The sequence below is a fragment of the Melozone crissalis genome, unplaced genomic scaffold (genome assembly GCF_028551555.1).
Source record: "Melozone crissalis strain CALT ecotype California unplaced genomic scaffold, PUWL_Pcris_2 ptg000013l_1, whole genome shotgun sequence".
Taxonomy (NCBI): domain Eukaryota; kingdom Metazoa; phylum Chordata; class Aves; order Passeriformes; family Passerellidae; genus Melozone; species Melozone crissalis.
In genome coordinates, this window is record NW_026535791.1 from 44,815,194 (window position 1) to 44,834,382 (window position 19,189).

A 19,189-nucleotide genomic window follows, 5' to 3' on the forward strand; every position below is an offset into this window, starting at 1 on the left:
GAGCTCCTCATGGCTGAAGCTAATTTCTTCATCTCCTCCCACAAGCTCTCCCTATGGCACCTTTATAAGTCACTGTGGAGAGCAGCCATTTGCTGTGTCATTTCAGACCATAACCTTGCATCTTCAGTCATTGCCTCTCATAAAAGTCTTCACATTTCCTGACCCTGCAGATTCTTCCTGTCTCATGTACGTGGGAGCTGACCTTCTTTCTCTACTCAGCTAAAATATGCCCTGGTTCTTCTCAGCTTGTATTGTGGTTACTACATCCTTGTCTCTCTCAGGGAGGGAAGTTTTGACTTGCAAAATAGTTTTCTTAATATTGACTAGAGTATCATTGCTTTGTCCTCATCTCAACAAAATGAGATTTTCCCAAGTATTTGGAGTTTGAATTCTGATGTTTTTTACTGCTCATGCTTTTAAGAGCTTGGTGTTGTAAACAATATGTTATTATTGCCACTCAGCAATCTGTTGTATGTTAACTCCACTAGAAAGCTCAGCTCCACTCACTCACTCACTCACTCACTCACTCACTCACTCACTTCCGTGGGATGGGGGAGAGAATCAGGAGAGTAAAAGCATGGAAGAGTAAAGTAAGAAAGCTTGCACATATAGATAAAGACAGACTAACAGATAAAGCAAAGGAGAACAAGGAAATCATCTTTTTCCCAAGGGCAGGCAGGTGTTTAGCCACTGCATGGAAAGCAGGGTTTCAATGTGATTAACAGTGACTTGGGCAGACAAATGCCACCACTCCAAATATTCACCCATTCTTCCTTCTTCTCTCAGCTTTATATGCCAAGCATGACACCATGGTGTGGTCAGCAGGGGTCAGCTGTCCCAGCTGTGTCCCCTCCCAACTCCTTGTGCAACCCCGGCCTCCCTCTTGGAGGTGTGGGGTGAGAGGCAGAAAAGGCCTAGAGACTATCCCAGCCAAAAAAAAAAAAAAATCATATTCCTAAATTTTTTCCCCTTGAAATTGGGATTTCTGAGCACATATATTCAACAAAATGCCTTGTGTAAGTCAGGGAAGATGCAGATCTAAAAAGTGAAGTGGAATGGATGAGCAAAACATTTGTGCTCATAGCAGTAAGAACGTGCTCAGATCCACAACTGAGGTAAGTGGGAGCATGAGGGAACCTCTTGACAGAAGAGGGGAGCTATATAACCTCCTCAAGAACATAAGGCTATTTGAACAGTAGATTTACTCAGTCTGTTTCTTTCTATTTATGTGCACATGGTTTTAAGGACATTTAATTGCATCAGAGGAAGTTAGTCAACCTTATTTTGAAGAGAAGAAAGGCTAAATATAACTAGATAGAAATGAAATTCAAAGTCTGGCTAATTTAGAATGATTTCTGTCCTAAAAACCTTGTAGATACGAAAAGCAGTTCCTTTGTTCCAACTTTCTGTTAAATACTATTCTCCTGCAGAGTGAAATTTCACCCCAGCTTACTCTATCAGTTAGGTCAGAAAGGGGACTAGACAGGTTTGTGTCCTAGTATCTCATAATCTACTGCCAATGCAAATACTATGCCCCAGAATACATTCTTAATAAGAAGAACCATCTGAAACTGGCCTTGGTCTATTATAAAATATTACACATTGAAACAGTGTTAGCTTGATGCAGAAAAATAACTATGTTTTCAGAAACACTGAAAGAATTCTTAAAAAAATGTTAAGTTTTGTCTCTGTCTTCTGCAATGACCTAGGGAAGGTGGTTTACTATGAAGAGCAAAAAGCAAAGCCAAGTAGAACAAATCAACAAACCAAGTCTCATCTCTCTGAAATGATGAAAGTGATGAACTTTTCCATGAGCCTGTCAAACTCAGGTCATTAAAATACATCCTCTCAAACATTCCCTCCTGTATATCACCCAGCACTACATGCCTAATTTTCTTGTCTGAAGCATGGTAAGAGGTTGTAAAAACAAAGTGAGATAACACAATGTAATTATGGTCGACTTATTTATACGTTAATTGTAAAATGGTTTTCAACTTGCAGCAGGATTTATTCTCCTGAGTTATGATTAGCAATGAAGGCATTATTAGCAGGAGATCCTGAACCAAGGAGACTTGCATTGAGGGCCCTGCTATGGGATGGTTAAGCATAACACAGAAACTGAAATCATGGGTTTGTACCAAGCTACTTGCAAAATCTAATATAAAAAAAGAAGCTATTAAAATGCCATTTTAAAGCAAAGCATAAATATATTCTCCATGTGAATGTTTAGGTATTTCCATAGGAAAAATATAAGATTGATTTAAAAATCAGGACATGCCTAGCAGAAATTAAGATGCATTGGGAAAAAATGGATAGGGTATCATTTTTATTAGCTTCCTAAACAGAACTTGTTCAGTATTGTTAATAAACATGCCAAGTCAAATTCTGATATCTTTATGCCACCTATGAAATACTATTCTTCAATTTATTGCTCCATGTTAATGACCTTTCTATTCAGATAACTGATGTGCATGTTAGGTGCAAATGGGAAGCTGAAATGTCCAATAGATTCAATGTATGTTTTTGTTTCATTTTAGTAACAAAAAGGAGTGCTTAATTTAATTATTTACTGTTTTTTTTAAATGAGAGTTAAAGGGGTTTCAAGTTCAGTTTTGTTTAGCTTCTCACTGCTCATGAACATAATCTGTCTTTTTACATTCAGGATGCTAGTTTAAATTATTATGTCATGAAGCAAAAAAAAAAGAAAAACACTCTCTTTTATGGGCTCCTTGAAGATAAGAGGCTGCCCGAGCTCATGGATGTATGCAGACACATGAGAAAATTGATGCATAAATTAATTATTCTGGATTGCTCTTTTGCATACTGCATATTTTTTATCTATAAAGGTTGTTAGCCATATTCTGATTTTAAAGATTCTGAAGTTACAGTGACCAAGAACCCATGCCTGCTACAAACATGAAGGTCCATGCAAACCTCCTCTGCAGCTTGACCTATTTAGTTATGTTCGTGATAATCTCAGACTGGAGATTTTAGAGGTAATCTCACTGGATGCTAATTTCAGATACTATATGTTATTGATGACAGGCATCTTGAGGAAAAGTAAGTGTGTTTTCCCACTGATGAGATTCAGAAAGATCTGTGGCTAAAACCTTTTTTAGGTCTTTGGTCTCAACTTCGCAATCCCCCTGCAGATCACAGCCTTGCTATAGCTGGAGAAATGAGAGAACAGAAAAAAATTTCAACCCACGTGCAGACCACATCCTTGCCACAGCCAGAGAACCAAGAGAATAAAAAAAATTCTGGTACCAGGCTACTGGTAGAACTGGAGTGCCTGTGAGTAGCAGAAGCAGCACTGGAGACTCTTTATGTTTACTGGTCATGAATGTAAACTGAAGTTGCAAGGGAACTTATTCAGTGACTTCTGGTTTTCAGACAATTGGGTCACATTCTCCTCTTTAGTTACAACTATATGAATCTATTGGCATCAGCACTTTCACTCCAGATTTACAAACAGAATTCAGACCTCTTGTTAAAAAAAAATTATAAAGAAGTCTGACTTCAAATTAACAGGTAGAAACAAATGTTTTATCTCAATTAAACTGCACAAGAAAGTCTTTTGTTTGTTAATATCTGATTGTTGGTACTTTTAGAAATATAGTCCTCTTCAACAAAGCCAAAAAGGAGTTCTAATACACTGCTGTAATGCATCTCATATATCTCTCTGAATGGCAAGAGAAAGAGCGTAGAGCATTAGAGCCAGCTAAGTCAGGCTGCTGGTGAATTCTCCCTGGGATCAAGTGTCATTATGTGAAACTGGCTGCTCTCGAGGAGAATTTACCCTACTCTGTTGATTGGGGAAAGCAATCAAGTACCGCTGGAACGATTTCAACGCATTCTCAGTCAACACTAGGCAGTCACCTAGGCACTGCAACAGAATCCAGCCTTTTACAGAACAACTCCCCCACGGCTAGATCTGATAGTACAAACAAGGCCAGGCTTCCTTTTCAGCAGCGGCATTCAAACCATTTATGACTTTGACAAGGGCAGCCTCAGTAGCATGGCTGTGGCTGAATCCAGGATGAAATTTATCAAACAATCCACTACTGTCCAGTACTTCTCTCACTCGCCTTGGCACCGCTTTCCCTGGGAGCTTGCTGAAAACCAGCAGGAAGGACAGCGTATCCATTGCTTGTTATGTTGCGCGGGATCCCAGCGTGAGGTGAGATGGCTGCGGGCATTGGAATTACTCCTCTGCCAGAAGCAGCCTTTCAGAATTTCCAGGCTGTTGAGCTCCTAAGAGTGGTGTCACCGCTACCCAGGTGAATGCCTGTCTGTGTATGTTTCTCTCATCCTATTTAGTTCCGTGCCATTACAGTGTATCTCCGCCACCTTTGTCTTCTGTTGCCTCCTCTGAATTTAATTTACTCCAGTTTAGCGGATAATTGCAAAAGTGTAAACTCATGCAATAAAAAAATGGGAAGAGAATCAAACAAAGTGAATCAATAAAAGCCTTACTTTGTACAGTAATTTATCAGCATCTACTGCAAAATCTCCTTGGAAGCCAGAGCAGCCACTGGTATTTACAGAGCATGGTGTAGCTTAGAGTCCAATATACAATTTTAATTATACTGCATTCAAAACCACATTTTTCATCTAATTTTTATATTTTATATGAACTAAATACTAAACTATAGCATTTTCTGCTTCATTTACATAATCTACCACTTGTACATTATTTCTTACTGTTGTATGGTGCTTTATGAGGATACATTAAAAAAACCTAATAAAAGTTCAATTAAACATCATAAATGCAGCCAAGTGCATATTTTAATACCCTTCAGAGATAATACTGCTGAAGTGTTGTAAAAAAACAAGCTAGTGCTTCCTCAGTGTACAACAATTGCATATAGTGAAAGCAGCTTAAATCATCATTCTAAATATAGGAGCAGTTTCACAACTTTAGTAATCTAAACCCTAAAAAATGAATGTGTTGGAAAGGAGTAGAACAGCAAAATGAGCAACTTTAAAATATGATCAGAGCTAGGGGCAAATCAGAAGAAATTAGCTAGCCAGGGTGAACCCACAAGCAGTTTTGAAGCTGTTTCAGTATGCCATGAACTTTCTGTCTAGGAGAAGAAGAAAATCCTGTAAGAGCAGGAAAACCACATAACATGAAAGGCAGGTGTACACAGCCTATTTGCTGTTGTAACAGGATGTGTCAGGAGCTTGTTTGACATGCTGGATCATAAATAAGGGTGTTCATCTTTGGGGTGAATGACAGAGCTCAGCAGGTGCTACTATACAAAATAGTGCTCTCCCCTGATGGATCATAGCCTCCTGCCCATTCTACCACTTGAAATAAATGCTGTTTTATGGGATGTGGCCCTGCTGTGTCTGAGGCATGGCACACATAGTGGCACACAGGCTGAGGGAGAGCTCATGGCACTGCTAAAGTGGGTACCCAGCTCTATGGAAGTCTCATGGTCACTCTGGCAGACCCAGCAATCCTGGAAGTTCAGCAGAGGACCATGCAAGTGGAGAGGGCCAGGAGATAAATATTGAGCCATTTAAATGATAATACTATAGGCATTTCAGAAAAGACAGGAACAAAGGATCTGATTGGAGTTGGGCCAAAATGTGAGAAAAATTTACCCAATCACAAAACTACACAACTACTATCTTGTTGGGTTTAGTATAACAAGGTCAATAGCTTAGATAAGATGAACAGATGAATAGTACAGATACCTAGAGAGGGAGTTACTGTTGCAAAAAATAGCAGACAAAATTAAAGCCTGGCATCTAATGGAAATGAAATGCAGAAGGATAAAAGTAAGTGGGGACTCCTATTTTGGCAAAAATGCAAAATCCCCCTGACTAACTATGTCAGTGTAGTGAAATACAGGGGAACATGAGAAAGAGTCAAAATCTACTACAAATTCCTGTGTATGACCCAGACTCGTGACTTAAAGATTTCCATGTGAAATCAATATCTAGACTGAAACACACAAGGGCAAAGTGTACAAGTGAACAGAGAGGAATGAAACAAGTATTCACAATAGGGACTTGAATAAACTTTCCTGTTTTAAAAGTAGAGGTAGAAAACACTGTGTGTTTGCAGATAAACTATAATTTTGTCTCTTTCAATGTATGTTAAATAGATGTTCTGAATGAAGCTAGTTACAGTTAGAGTGACAGCCTTTATGATCAGTCCTACAGAGACAGGGCAGTACCACAGCAGTCCAGATCTATTTTGTTTTAAAATGCTACAGAATGAAACCTTGAATTCACAAGAAGCATCTGTAAAGCAAAGGCAGAAAGACATTTCTGGGAGAGGGTCTCCCTGATGTTTCCAGCTCTGATGAGGGAGAAGATAAGGTGTGGGTGAAACTGTTGGGAGAGAGTATATATGAAGCCTGAATGGGGTGTCTACACTGAAAGAAGCAGGTGATCCTGGAACAAAGACCCTATCCAGGGATCCTGTCCTGTGGAGCCTGTCTAAGACAGTTCAGTAATCACAGGATTTGAAAGAAATCATAACCAGGCACTAAATACCAGGAAGACATCTGATAAGGATTTTGGGGATTGATGTTCCTCATGTGTGTTAAATTATCACAGCCCCTCTTCTTGTTACTGGTTCTCAAAATGAACAGGGTATTCCCAGGGTAAAAATCAGTTTGAATGGTCTACCTGTGATTCTCTAAAGAGATTATGATTATTGCCAGTGTGGTTTGTCATCACTGAAAGATGAAAATATCCTTTATATGTTGAAGGAATGATCAGGAAAGCTCTAATGCATCCTTGAGGAATCACAGCCTTTGCACCCTAGGGCAATTTCAGTCTAAAAGGGAAACTTCTGGGTAACTATATTGTTAAAAATGGACTTGAAGCCCATTCTTCAAATGTATGTAAAGTTATTTTCCACTGCCACAAGGACAGCAAAGCTGTCTTGGGAATTAAACCTCAGACAGAGGCATTAAACTACCTTTTCCACATCCCATCCATGAATCCTGGCATTGAGCATGATGAAAACCCACACCATTCTGTGATCCAGCACAAGCAGACAAACCCCCAGTTACACTGCAATGGATTTGTAGATATTAGTAGAGAAACAAAACCTTAGGAAAACAAGCTCTGACAAGAACCAGAGATGTGGTAGAACAGCAAAAACAATGGGAACTTAGATGAGACTTCCTCATATTCAGTGTGAGAATTTGACTACTCAAAGAGCTGCAGGGTTTGGACTGTCTTCGTTATGCACTGCAGACATCTGCTCATGGCTCACCATGGAGACGTGAGGAAAGACTGGGAGAGACTGCTGGAAGAGACTGTTCTCTCCCACCTCTGAAACTCAGTTCTGCTTCTGGAACCTGGAGGGGTGTTTGCTGAACCTGATTAGAAGACCCTTGTCCTGCTTGCTGTTATGATTTACAGTGAACTGAAGATATTTTCTAGTCAATCTGTAGAGTAAGAAAAAGCTACACTAAAATTAATTGACACAAAAAAATTCTCTTTCATAAGTAGCAAAATATTCAGAGACTATTTCAAACCTTAGTCTGTCAATAGAACCATTCATTCCTTGGCTGTGCCTGCGCAAGTGAAATAAGGAGGGCAAGGATATCAGCTTTATCATTTGATCATCCATGCTGTGTAATTGCTAATATTCTCCCTGGCATAGTTTTGAGCTCAGACAATGCCTGGGCACAGCCTGGGGACAGCATAGGCTAGGGACTGTTCTCAGGAGACAGTGAATGTGGTTTGTTTTGGGGAGTGAAGACAGTTTAATCATATGAACATCAGCCTGCTGAACCCCTTGCCTACAGAAGCAGAGGAGGGACATGTATGCAGCTAAGTTCAAAAGAGGTCCACAGCTCTGGCTTTGGCAACAGGGACTAGTGGCTATATATCCTATACTCTGAAAATCTCCTGCTAGAGCTGATGAAGCATCAATCTCCCACCAAAACAAGCCCTCATAAAGTGTCCCTTTAAAGGTGACCTGGGGTCTTGCAGAGAGCAGGCAGCTAAATTATCTAATCATGGGAGGCAGTGTCTGGCATGTCTAATGTTATTTTCTCATGGTCAGCATTCATGTGAGAAATTCAGTGCCATGAATAAGAAGGGAAGAAGAGGAAGACTGGGAGGGTCAGATCAAATCTTGAAATCCCCTAAAGCCGAGAAACTCAGAGCAGTCCACAGTAGGCATATGAATTTGTGAAGAACTTTGGGGTTGATCTGACTAGTTATTTTCTAGATTGCTGATGAGAAGAAAGAGGAGCCGCTCTCTATTCCTGAACTGTGCTCCTCAGGATGTGTTCAACACTACAAAAGTACCTCTAAATACTTCAGGAATCCTTAAGGCATTTTGAACAATTCAAGTAAGATCACTTCCAGATGTATGAGTCACAACCTAAGAGCACTTTTTCCTTTCCACTTTAAGGAGGAATAACAAGGAAGAGAAGACTGAAAATGAGACACTTGGAGTTCAAGTCAAAACAAAGAGATGTGCCAGGAAGTTATTTTCATAAGCTCTATATGTAACACATTTACAGGTGAATATTTTCTGGGTATGTGGTTTACTGTTTGGCAAACAGTATAGAGAATTCTATCTCACTACAGAGTATGTCCCTTGGACAATGTATAGCTGATGGGTGTCTGTAGCACCTAGACCCATAGAGGTGGAAGAGACATTCAACAAAATATGAACTTATAAAAAATGATGTAGAAGATGTATTATCTTGCTCCTATAAGGCAAGAAAAAAAGAAAAATAAATGTAAGTGAAGAAAAAGAACACCTCAAGTTTGAAATTATAACTCAAAATTCAAGTAAAAAAGTAATCCCAAGGAGCATGTTCTAAATTAAATTATAAGGAAAGATGGGAAGCTGGGTACACTCTGCTATTTTTTTATACCACATAAGCAGTATTTTGAGGGTGCCCTTGGGCACCCACAGGATGTCTATGCCTAGCACTTCAAGGACAACAGACTTTGTTTCTAAATGCAGTTATTGGGAATTCTGTTATTCAGTGAAATCACAGAAGGACTCATTATGCCTTGAAGCATTATTATGTAGCCTTGAAAATGCTCTCTTCATGGAGTCAGAAGTCACCAAAAATCCAGGAAATCTTACTAAAAATTACTACTGGACACGGCATTGATGTCATTGACACATGTGGCATGCTGGGTACCTCTAAGTATATTCAGATTCACCAGCAAACAATGGCAAACCAGGGGAAGGAGACTTTTGCCTGTCTTTTGAAGACTGTTAGTTATATTTACTGTTTTACTGCAGTGTATGTGCATACAGCACTCTGCCAAGCAAGATATACTTTTTACTGACCTACTTGTGCTCCAATTTATTGCTAGTGACAGCTGTTGTCAATGATCTGGAGAAAATAAATTGAGAATACAGTAAAGAGACACTGACTGGTCAAAAAAATTAGTTGTTGTTTCAAATCAAATATAAGGGATTTAGTCTCTTTAAAACTTTAGAGTCTGATTAAAAATAAGACCTTAAAGCCATGGTTGGATTACAGTAATTCAGAACTTCATAGATTATGACATGAAATACTTCATAGGCATCATTTAGGACAAATGCTGCCATTAGGATTACTACATAATTTAGACCTACTGTATTGCATTCCTTCAAATCCTCTGCTGTGGTGCTATACAAATTTGAAAGGCGCTGGCTGCCATATTTAATTTGATCCTTCTAACACGTGAGTCAAATTTGTTGACATTTAACATTTGCAGCCAGTCTAATCTGCTACATTTCAGTGACTCCCCTGCACAGGAATTTCAGAAAGAAGATCCAGTGTAGCTGGTATTCTGGTGTTGTATCCCAGCTACAAGTTGTGGATGACAGCTGTAGCACTTGACAAGCTCCCTCCTCTAGCTAGCACAACTGGCATTTAACTGTTTCTGGCTTTTAAGGCCAAATTAGGACATATTTGCCTCTGTGTTTTATCTTTTTTGCCTTTTTAGACTTTGTTTTAGTGGTCTACAAGTTGCTTGGGGATATTCTACATGGAAGGCACTACACATGAACAGTTTAATTGTGTCTCTCTCTGAAAAGATGAAAGTTTTATAGGAGATGCTTGCCAGAGGAATCACTTGTAACACTAATGGAGAAAGCTGGTGATAAAAGCCTCAGATGATAGAGACAGTGACCAAAGCAGATCTCCTATGACTATATCCTAGGGGAAAAACAAAACAAACCATTTCCCCCTGTTTTTTTTTTTTTGTTTGTTTGTTGGCAGCTTGAGGGAAAATCAGATGAAGACACAATAGCTTTGTTGTAACTGTTTCTATGTTTTTTCTAATCCAGAGATGAGTACATCCTCCAATTTTGACTTTTATCAGACACTCTGACACCTTTCTGCCTTGTATGTACTTGTTTAAACTGCAGAAAAAATTGAGCAGTTGCAAGTAAATTATAGATGACAGAGTATCTTAAGACATATGAAGAGTTAGGTAGTACTTATAAACAGTTTCAAGTTTCCTCAATGGAGATTGTTGAATAAGTGTACCAAGAGAGTTAAAAACATGGAGGGAGGTGGAGAAAGAGGGTGAATAAGGATGTATACACAGGGGAGTTTTCTCCAAAAGAGGTGGAAAAACTGGTTACATTTATTTAGCTTACATCTGCTTATGACTGCCGTGAATATACACAAAAATTAATCTCACTAGTCCTCTTTTCTTGACCATATCCTTTTGAAGTCCACAGGAATTTATACCTTATAGTAGGATACATGGTTTCTTTTTATGAGAGGCTGCTGCTGTCTTGCTAGTTAGCATTGAGACCATATACTGTGAACAAGCATAACAACAGTAATAATAATAATAAATTAAAAATCACAATTTTGGTAGAAAACAGTTCCTAAGGAAACTAGGTTGTTTGTTATCCCAGGGTTTCCTTTGGTATAAAGGAGTTTGAGATGTCAGGGTGAAAGTCTGGACATATGAAAAATATGTCAAGGGCACACAGCTCAGAGCTTCAGGCAGTTTGAGGCATACCTTGAACAGAACCTCTTCTACACTACCCAAAACCAAATATCAGTATGTGCAGGCCATACCAGTCAAAAAGAATCTGGGTATTCTAGATCCTAGGATTTCAACCTTCAGTTTCACCATTATATTCACTAAATAATACTCTGTCCTAAATGACCTTGGGGACAAACCAGCTTTTTTAATTTACCAAAAATAAGGACAGTTAGAAGTTTAGATTATTTTAAGAGGAGGAGAGCAAGAGCAAGGGATATGTGAAGAATGAAGTAGAAGTGGGGAGGGCCAGGTATCCCTCCAGATACTCATGCTAACCATTGCTGCTTCCTGTTCCCCCTGCCTTTGTGATACCTTTAGCTGAGCAGAAGTAGCCACGACAGTAGCAGCTGTCAAGGCTCAGGGATGACTCCAACCTCAGGCTTGCCCTCTCACTTGGCTTGGGTGTTGTGGGACTGGACCCCTGCCAGCTGCATTGTGATCCTGGCTCTTGGCTCCCTGTCCTTTAGGGAACAGCCACTCCTCACTGCTCCCTGATGCTCAGGGACTTTTGACAAGGGCTTTTGACAGGACAAGTGGAAGTGACTCAAAACTGAAAGATGATAGGTTTAGATTAGCTGTTAGGAAAAAATTTTTTACTGTGAGGTGCAGTATGGAAACATTGCCCAGAGAAGCTGTGGAGTTATCCCTTTCTGTAAGTGTTCCAGGACAGGTTCAGTGAGGCTTTGAGCAACCTGGTCTAGCTGGGGGCAGCCCTTCCCAAGGAGTGAATTGGCACTCAGTGATCTCTAAGGTACCTTTAAACTTAAACCATTCTGTGACTCCATGATTCTATACATTCTACAATTCTATGTTTAGAAACTTAATTTATGATGAAAAATTAATTATAATTTATATATTATTTCTTATTCATTTCTCAATGTACAGTATTACTGTAATACTGCATGCAATGTCTCAGTTCCTGTTGGACAAATTGTATTTTTCTCTCTTTAAATGCCATTGTTTTCTTTATTTTAAAGTCATATATACTCACATATCATCAAAGATAAGCTTTGTTCTTCTGCAGTCCCTGGGTGTGGTGGACAGAGGTGACCAAGGCTCTGTCTGGAACTGTGGCTTATTGCAGAGAAGAACATTTTCTGAATTGATGTGAATCGCTTTCTAGACAACAAACAGTAGATAAGACATTTAAGAATTGGCTAATAACTTAAAAAAACCCCAAGTAACAAAAACCAGAGAGTCTTTGCATTGTGTTGTAAATTGGAAGTTAATTTTCCTGCTATTTCAGCAGGGAGTATGTGTAAGTGTCCTGACATTGATGGCCACAAATTCACAGATACTGCTCAGAGCAGTTTGTAAAGGGTTTGAGTTTCAATATGATATACAGCAGAAACTGAGCTAAAATATTAGTAACTATCAAAATACTCTGAAATACAGTAAGTGAAATTATTAAAGTATAGATCTGTTGTCATTTAGAAGATTAAGTTATACCTCTGGCCTTCAGCTTCCAACCAAGCATTGTGCCTTGCTTAGGAGAGCACGGCCCATGTTTGACTTGTTTCACACTACACTGGTGATGTGCCTGTGCTGGATGAATTTGTAGTCCAGGTTTCTTTGTGCTCCAGAGCTCCCTGATCAGCTTGAAATGTCACTTCTCTGTGCTGCAGTGGAAGCACATGTCTTTTGGCAGGGTCTCTTGCAGTCCCTCAGCTGCAGCCCTGTTCTTCATGTGGCCTCCTGAGCACCTTCATCCCACCATGACCTGCTGTGGGGGCTACTGTGCCCTGGTATGGAGCAAAACAGAGGGCCCCAGGTGGTTTTGAGTTGATAACCACTGCCAAAAAATGCTGTTCCAATGTCAGGTGACAGGCAGAAAGGCACCAGGGACATGGGGAAAAAAGCTCAAATGGATAAATGCCCACTGTGGGCAAGCTTTGCTTGCAGCTTCTCACAGATATTTGAAGGGCCACTTGGGCCTGCCAGGTGGATGCCATGCTGGAACATGGGATAAAACAAAGCTAAGTTTAACATTTATAGTTCATGAGCTCTCATCTTCTATATGGCACATCCAGATCAGCTCATCAGGCTAAAGTTTTCAGATGAATAACCAGATACATAAGAATTTTATTGCAAAGGTTGTTAAATGTTGACCAAATGGTGCATTGCTAGGCTATGCAGAAAATCTTAGTGAAATGCATTTGCTAAGGGTGTGGATCATAAAGCAATCATCTTTTATTTTTGATTTCCAGCACATTTGCCTGTGAAGGAATTTAAATTATTTTCAAGATACTCAGTGAAGAATCATAATTATAATTCTGAATGGGTTATAAACTTCTAAATTTATGTTTTGCAAGTTAAAACTTTATGTTTTGCATGTTTAAAACTTTACATTTAATTAATGAAAAATAAATGAATAACTATAACATGTTAAAGGACTTTTTACTGGAGTATTTTATGTAATTGGTTTTTTTCAATTTACCAAGAGCATCTGTGAGATATTCTTGGAAAACACAATTTATGGTAACCTGTTTTTGAAAATGTGTCCAAAATTAAGATTATATTTACTACTTCCTCCTCTGCTCTTAAAAAAAAAAAAAAGTAAACATATATGCTTAACAGATAAAAGGGGATCACTTATCCCCACAGCAAAAATTGCTGGAAGATGCCACTGCTACAATTCAGGTAGCTTGTTTTCCTAGTTGCTTAGGCACTAATACTTGGGGTTTTGAAGCCTCTTTTACATCAAATAACGAACACAGCAAATAGATACAGAATAAAAAACATTAATGGCTTTTGTAGCAAGGAGAGAAGCATGGGCAGCAGAGTGCCTCAACAGCTTCTCTAGATGCCACAGCAGTGGGCACCAAGATGACGGTATCCAAATTGCTTCTTCTAGGTATTTCACACAAAGCAGAACAGCGTCATGGGGAGGAGCTGACAGTAGTCTGCCTTTGATCACCTACTCTCAGTGTCTGTAGGCTGGAGGGTAGGATATGATTTTAAAAGATCAGATGAGAGAGAGATGGAAATTCCTCAATTAAAAGAGCTAATGGGCTGTTCAGTCCAGCATTCTAACCACAGAACTCATGCAGAAATGGAGGAAGCATCTACTCCTCTCTCTCTGTGCTCTGAAGGCAGAGGCCACAATGCAGGGTTGTAGTACAGCCTTATCTGGAAGAGTGCTCTGGGCACACTTGGTTCAAGCAAGACTCTCTGATAAGGAACACAACTCTGATGGAACTGAGCTGTGAGGCTGGTGCTGTCACTGGTATAAGCAGAATCTGTAGAAGTTTGTTCTAAGACAGAAGAATTTGTCTGCAGGCACACCCATGGTTAGGCAGTGGCTGAGTGAGCCCTTATACAGAAGGAGCCTTATGCACCATGAATGTAGAGGGCTTGCATCATGCCTAAGCAATGCTCTGGAGGCCTAAAACCATTCGTTTTGGGCCATTAGCTTTTACCTTTTGCTTATGTAGCCTTTGCTATTTGCTTGTGTTACAGCCTGCCCTCTTTCCTTTCTTCTATGCCTTGCTAAACTCCAAACCAGAAAAGCTGAACTTAGAAAATAACATTCATTATTACAACTTTTCTATTTTTTTGCATATCGTTCTGCAAAAACTATCACAGACTGCAATACAAAGTGGAAAATACACTGCTAAGCTTTATATTGTGAACAACAGCATACACTTACATTGAAGTCCCCAGGATGTGGCTGTGACTGGATTTCACCCTTATGTTTTTTGCTGGAGGAGATTGAAGGTAATAGACTGCTGCCATTAGGTCTGCTGGAGGAAGTTAAATCATCGTTGGAATATTTGTGTTTTGATGCATCAGAGAGGGGAGAGACGGGTGACCGAAGCATTTTCTCATTTTTATTTATTGGTATTGCCAAGCTGGAAATGGAAATTACAGTAATGGAGTGTCACAAAGCTGGCTTTGAGAAAGGTAAATGTTTTATATATTACCAAAACTTTGAATTTAAAACCTGCTGGCAGGATAAAGTCTATTGGTATCTGGAAACGAGCTCACAGTATTGGGACCAAGAGTTCATTTACAAATTTGTATCATGTTTCTTCTCTTTCCCTTCAAGGCAAATTGTCATTCTGGAGTTAATATAAAGTCTGTATCAGAGTGCTTGAAAAAAAATACAGAGATAAATGGCTACTTGCTCACCATTTCTTAAGGGATAGCTGGAGATGAAGATTAGGCTCTGAAGTGTAAGTTCAGGTTATGGAGCCCTATTTCACCATTACAGGTGACAATTTATAAGCCATGGCAATAAAACCATATGTGAACTAAAACAGGAAATGTGTTTAAAGATGACTGGCTTGTCTTTGTGCTCAGTGCCTAGCCTTTGGTAGCAGTGTTTATACTAATCTAATACAGATTTTGAAGATAAAGAAAGATAGGCTGATAATGCAGACAAAAGGAAACATATGCAAACAGTAGACACAGAGAAATGGGAACTGATCTATCACCTAAAGCAGAAAGCTGTAACACTGACAGTATTTTCAGCTTTCATTTATTTGGGAGAAGTTTTGGATGGGAAGTCAGAAACCTTATAAATATGCCCAGAAATGAACTTCACATGCATTAATTTGAAGAAAATATTTAGCTGAAAATCTTAAAACAACACACAAAAAAAATGCAAGTTATTTTAAGAAGATAGTTGGCATTAAGACTAAAACTGTGATTAAGGTCAGGAAGACAATTTTAACACTATACCTTTCCTTGTCACATTCCCCTTTATTCAGCCTATTACTTTTTATGGACAATTCTCAATTCTTTATAGTTACTGTATCAGACAATATACACTTAATGGAATCACAAAAAAGAATACAGTAAAAACCATACTTCATTTCTGCACATAATTTCAGGGAACAGAGCTAATTAAATGTGCTCTTATCATACATTTGTCCATTTATCTGGCAAGTCTTTACAAAGTAGCTGTAAAAGAAGCCATGAATTGTAATTCAGAGCCTTTACTGTTTCAAATGGCATAGTACCTTTAAAACACCATGTCAACTGTTTTGCTTTAATGACCAATTGGTGTTTATGAAAGCAAGACTCCGAGTGTGAAAGATAGACAACTGTGCTTTTCTCCTCCTCCAAAGAAAAAGAACATCTTTGGCATTATGTTGAATGTGCAGGCTGATCCTGTAATTTCTTTTCCTCTTTTCAAACATAAACTCATGCCTTGGCTACCCATGTTTATACATCACTGTCAAAGTGTGGGCCCAAAGCATCCAAGGCAGACCATGGCTCTTTGGAAGTATACCCAACCCTCAAAAGCTTAGCCCTGAACTTGTGAGGAGTAGCTGAAATTTCTACTTGTGCTGCACAAATGGCCTGAGTAGGGCTCACCTAAACTTAGTGTGAGCAGCAAATCTTATACTGAGAGGCCCTGCAGAACAACTTGCAGCAGAGGACTGTCAGAGCTGTGATCTGCTGGGAATGGGCAGACTGTGGATCTGATATAGGTGCAGGAGATTTGGGGTATCTCTGAGCCTGCAGCCTTTCTTGTCAAACAGGATCTTACTTAGTCTGCCTCTCAGCCTGTAATTCCACAGCAGAAAATGCTTATGGCTGAAGGTGGTCTTGCTCCTCTCACTGCTACCAGCCTCAGCTGTGCTGCCAAAACTGTCTGGGTGGCTTTACTGGGAGATGAATAATACTACTCTGTTAAAAAAACCCCAAAATAAAAGAAGGAAAAAACAGAGAAAAAGAAAGATAAACTAGAAAAAGAGTAAGTAAAAGAGACAGGAGGAGAAAAAGAGAAAAGAAAAGGGAAAGGGAAAGGGAAAGGGAAAGGGAAAGGGAAAAGGAAAGGGAAAGGAAAAGGAAAAGGAAAAGGAAAAGGAAAAGGAAAAGGAAAAGGAAAAGAAGAAAGAGTTTTGGTTTCAAATGAGTTTTTTGAGTATATTTACAGGAGAACCTCAGAGGCATGGTGTAACTGGAGAGGAGATGTGCCAGCATGAGCAGATGCTGGTTGCAAGAGGACCAGGAGGTCCTGGTATCTGCACTGCTGGTTTAGTTATAGCCTCAGTAGCCCTTCCTCATCTGTGGGAATATCAGCATTTGAAATCATGTCCTACACTGTGGCACAAACCACAGAAAGGTCTTGGAAGCAAAGCACACCAGGAGGCAACTGCAGGAACTGAGAGGCAACTGTACATTTCAGAAACTCTTTGTTCCTCTAATACACAGTTGCTACTGCAAGTACTAAATATAATGTCAAGAAAAACACAAATTGTTGTCTTGCTTCCAGGAGGCACAGAATTAACCCTGTGACACAGCAAGCTATGACAGCCATGCTAGTCTCTGAAAATTAATGCAACATAAAACATATGACACTGGGGTAACAGGAACAGCATGTCTGCATGCAACCACCCACAAGAAAGGAACTGTTCTGGGCATTGTTTTCACTTAATGAAACGTATGTGATATGCCAAGACAAAGAAATTGAATGCATATTTTTGACTAAACACTATATATATCAGTTTTTTTTGGGATTTTTTCCGGTATTAATGACAAGAATTACTCAATCTCATCAAAGATGTGTACAATAGAAAAGCCTACTACAATAAATACAAATATTTTCTTTCTTATTTTGCAGCAGTTTCAACCCAAGAAGTACCCTGATACTACCAGAAAAAAATAATAATACAAAAATACTGATAACCAGCATGTACCAAGCAGCATGCAGCTGAACTCTGAAACTGTGCATGTCTAAGTTTGGCTGCTGGAAGCCCCCAGAGGAACTCAAGTGTGATTGCTCTGACATTGATAGGGCTCTGTGTGCATAAACCATGCCAGCAAATGCTAAATATTCATTTTTTGTTTCATGCCCTTTATCCTTTGAAAATCTCACTTTTTAAAAAGTCTTAAATTCCTTGTCCTGGAATACTTACTAATTACACAGAATGGAATGCTTGTAATCTCAAAAATACTGATTCTCAAATATATTCTGGAGCTGAGTATTGCAGGCATTGTTATGAATATTTTTTTCAATCTTTTCCACGCAACTGATACACAATTCTTTTTATACAGTCAAACTTAAAGCTTGCAACTTGTAAGTAAAGAAAGCAAAGAAAGTCTAAGAAAGGGCTATCAGATGGTTGTATATGTGAATTGCTGCCTACAGCAGTGTTAGGGAATATGTCTTGGACAATCACACTGCTCTAACTATAATTACTTGTTCCATGAGCCTCACACTTGAGCTCACAACTTCTTTGTGCAACAGGATGAAAATGCAAGTACATGAATGTGTCAGGAGCTACTAATTTCATCATTAAACCAGAAGAACAGAGACTGCAGTGGTTAATTTTTCAGCATAAAATGCAATAATTAAAAAATAAAGGAAGGAAAGGAAAAAAATAACACCTGACAATAAACTGCAACTAGTTGTATGATTCAGTGGTAACTAAGAAGGAAAAATCTTACCTATTTTCATTCATATTGCAGTGATTTGCTGTTGTGATGCTTTGGGCAGAGGCAGCTAATCGTGAAGAACTCTCTCGCTCTAAGTGGGTCTTCTTGATGTCTCTGCACTCTTCCTCATTCTCACACTGAGTGAAGAAAAAAGTAATAATTTTTTATGGTTTGGATTTACTACAGATCAAAAAATATTTCAACAAGTCAGGGACGGTGTTTTCTGTCATTTTGTTACAAATTATGATACTTTCTTTGAGTATACAGCTAACATGGATCAGAGATGATTGATCCATGTCTTAAAAAACAAAATATAAGAGGCAGCATGTAAAGAAAGGGGTACAATATAAAACTTGGTTTCCACTACTTTCCCACTTGAACCAGGGAATTCAGATACTAATAAAAGAAGGACAAAAAAATGAAGAAAGATAAAACAATATGGAAGACTGCTTTAGATAAACGGTCCTCAAAAAATATACAGATCCATCTGCACATATACAGTAGCTTAGAGGGCAACAGACGATTGGTTGCACAGCAAAACTGTTCAGAAATTGAGCAGATGGTGATTCCAGTTCAGAATGACTTTGGGGTCAAATAGGTACAAACAAGCCAGAAAGCCTGGTCAGACCAGAAAGCTTTGGCCATGGAGTGGAGGGGGCTTTCCCCTTGGCCCCAGAAAGGGAGTGGGAGAAGCAGGGCAGAAGGGTGGATGTGAGCAGAGAGCTGTGCCCACCCAAGCACAGTGACAGTGCTGCTGAGGAGGGGGCAGCTAATGGATTGTGGTCCTACTCCTACACCTACA

General features: G+C 39.2%; 1 protein-coding gene across 1 annotated transcript in view; it reads right to left on the bottom strand.

Annotated features, from left to right (window-relative positions):
* AFF3 (ALF transcription elongation factor 3) overlaps positions 1-19,189 on the bottom strand; it is a 318,188-nt gene that overhangs the window by 17,181 nt on the left and 281,818 nt on the right. Inside the window, exons 13-15 of the mRNA XM_054272311.1 lie at positions 18,400-18,524; positions 14,648-14,849; positions 11,990-12,117 (exon numbers count right to left, since the gene is read on the bottom strand). Of these exons, the coding sequence (XP_054128286.1) occupies positions 11,990-12,117; positions 14,648-14,849; positions 18,400-18,524 (455 nt within the window). The remainder of the gene's footprint in view (positions 1-11,989; positions 12,118-14,647; positions 14,850-18,399; positions 18,525-19,189) is intronic.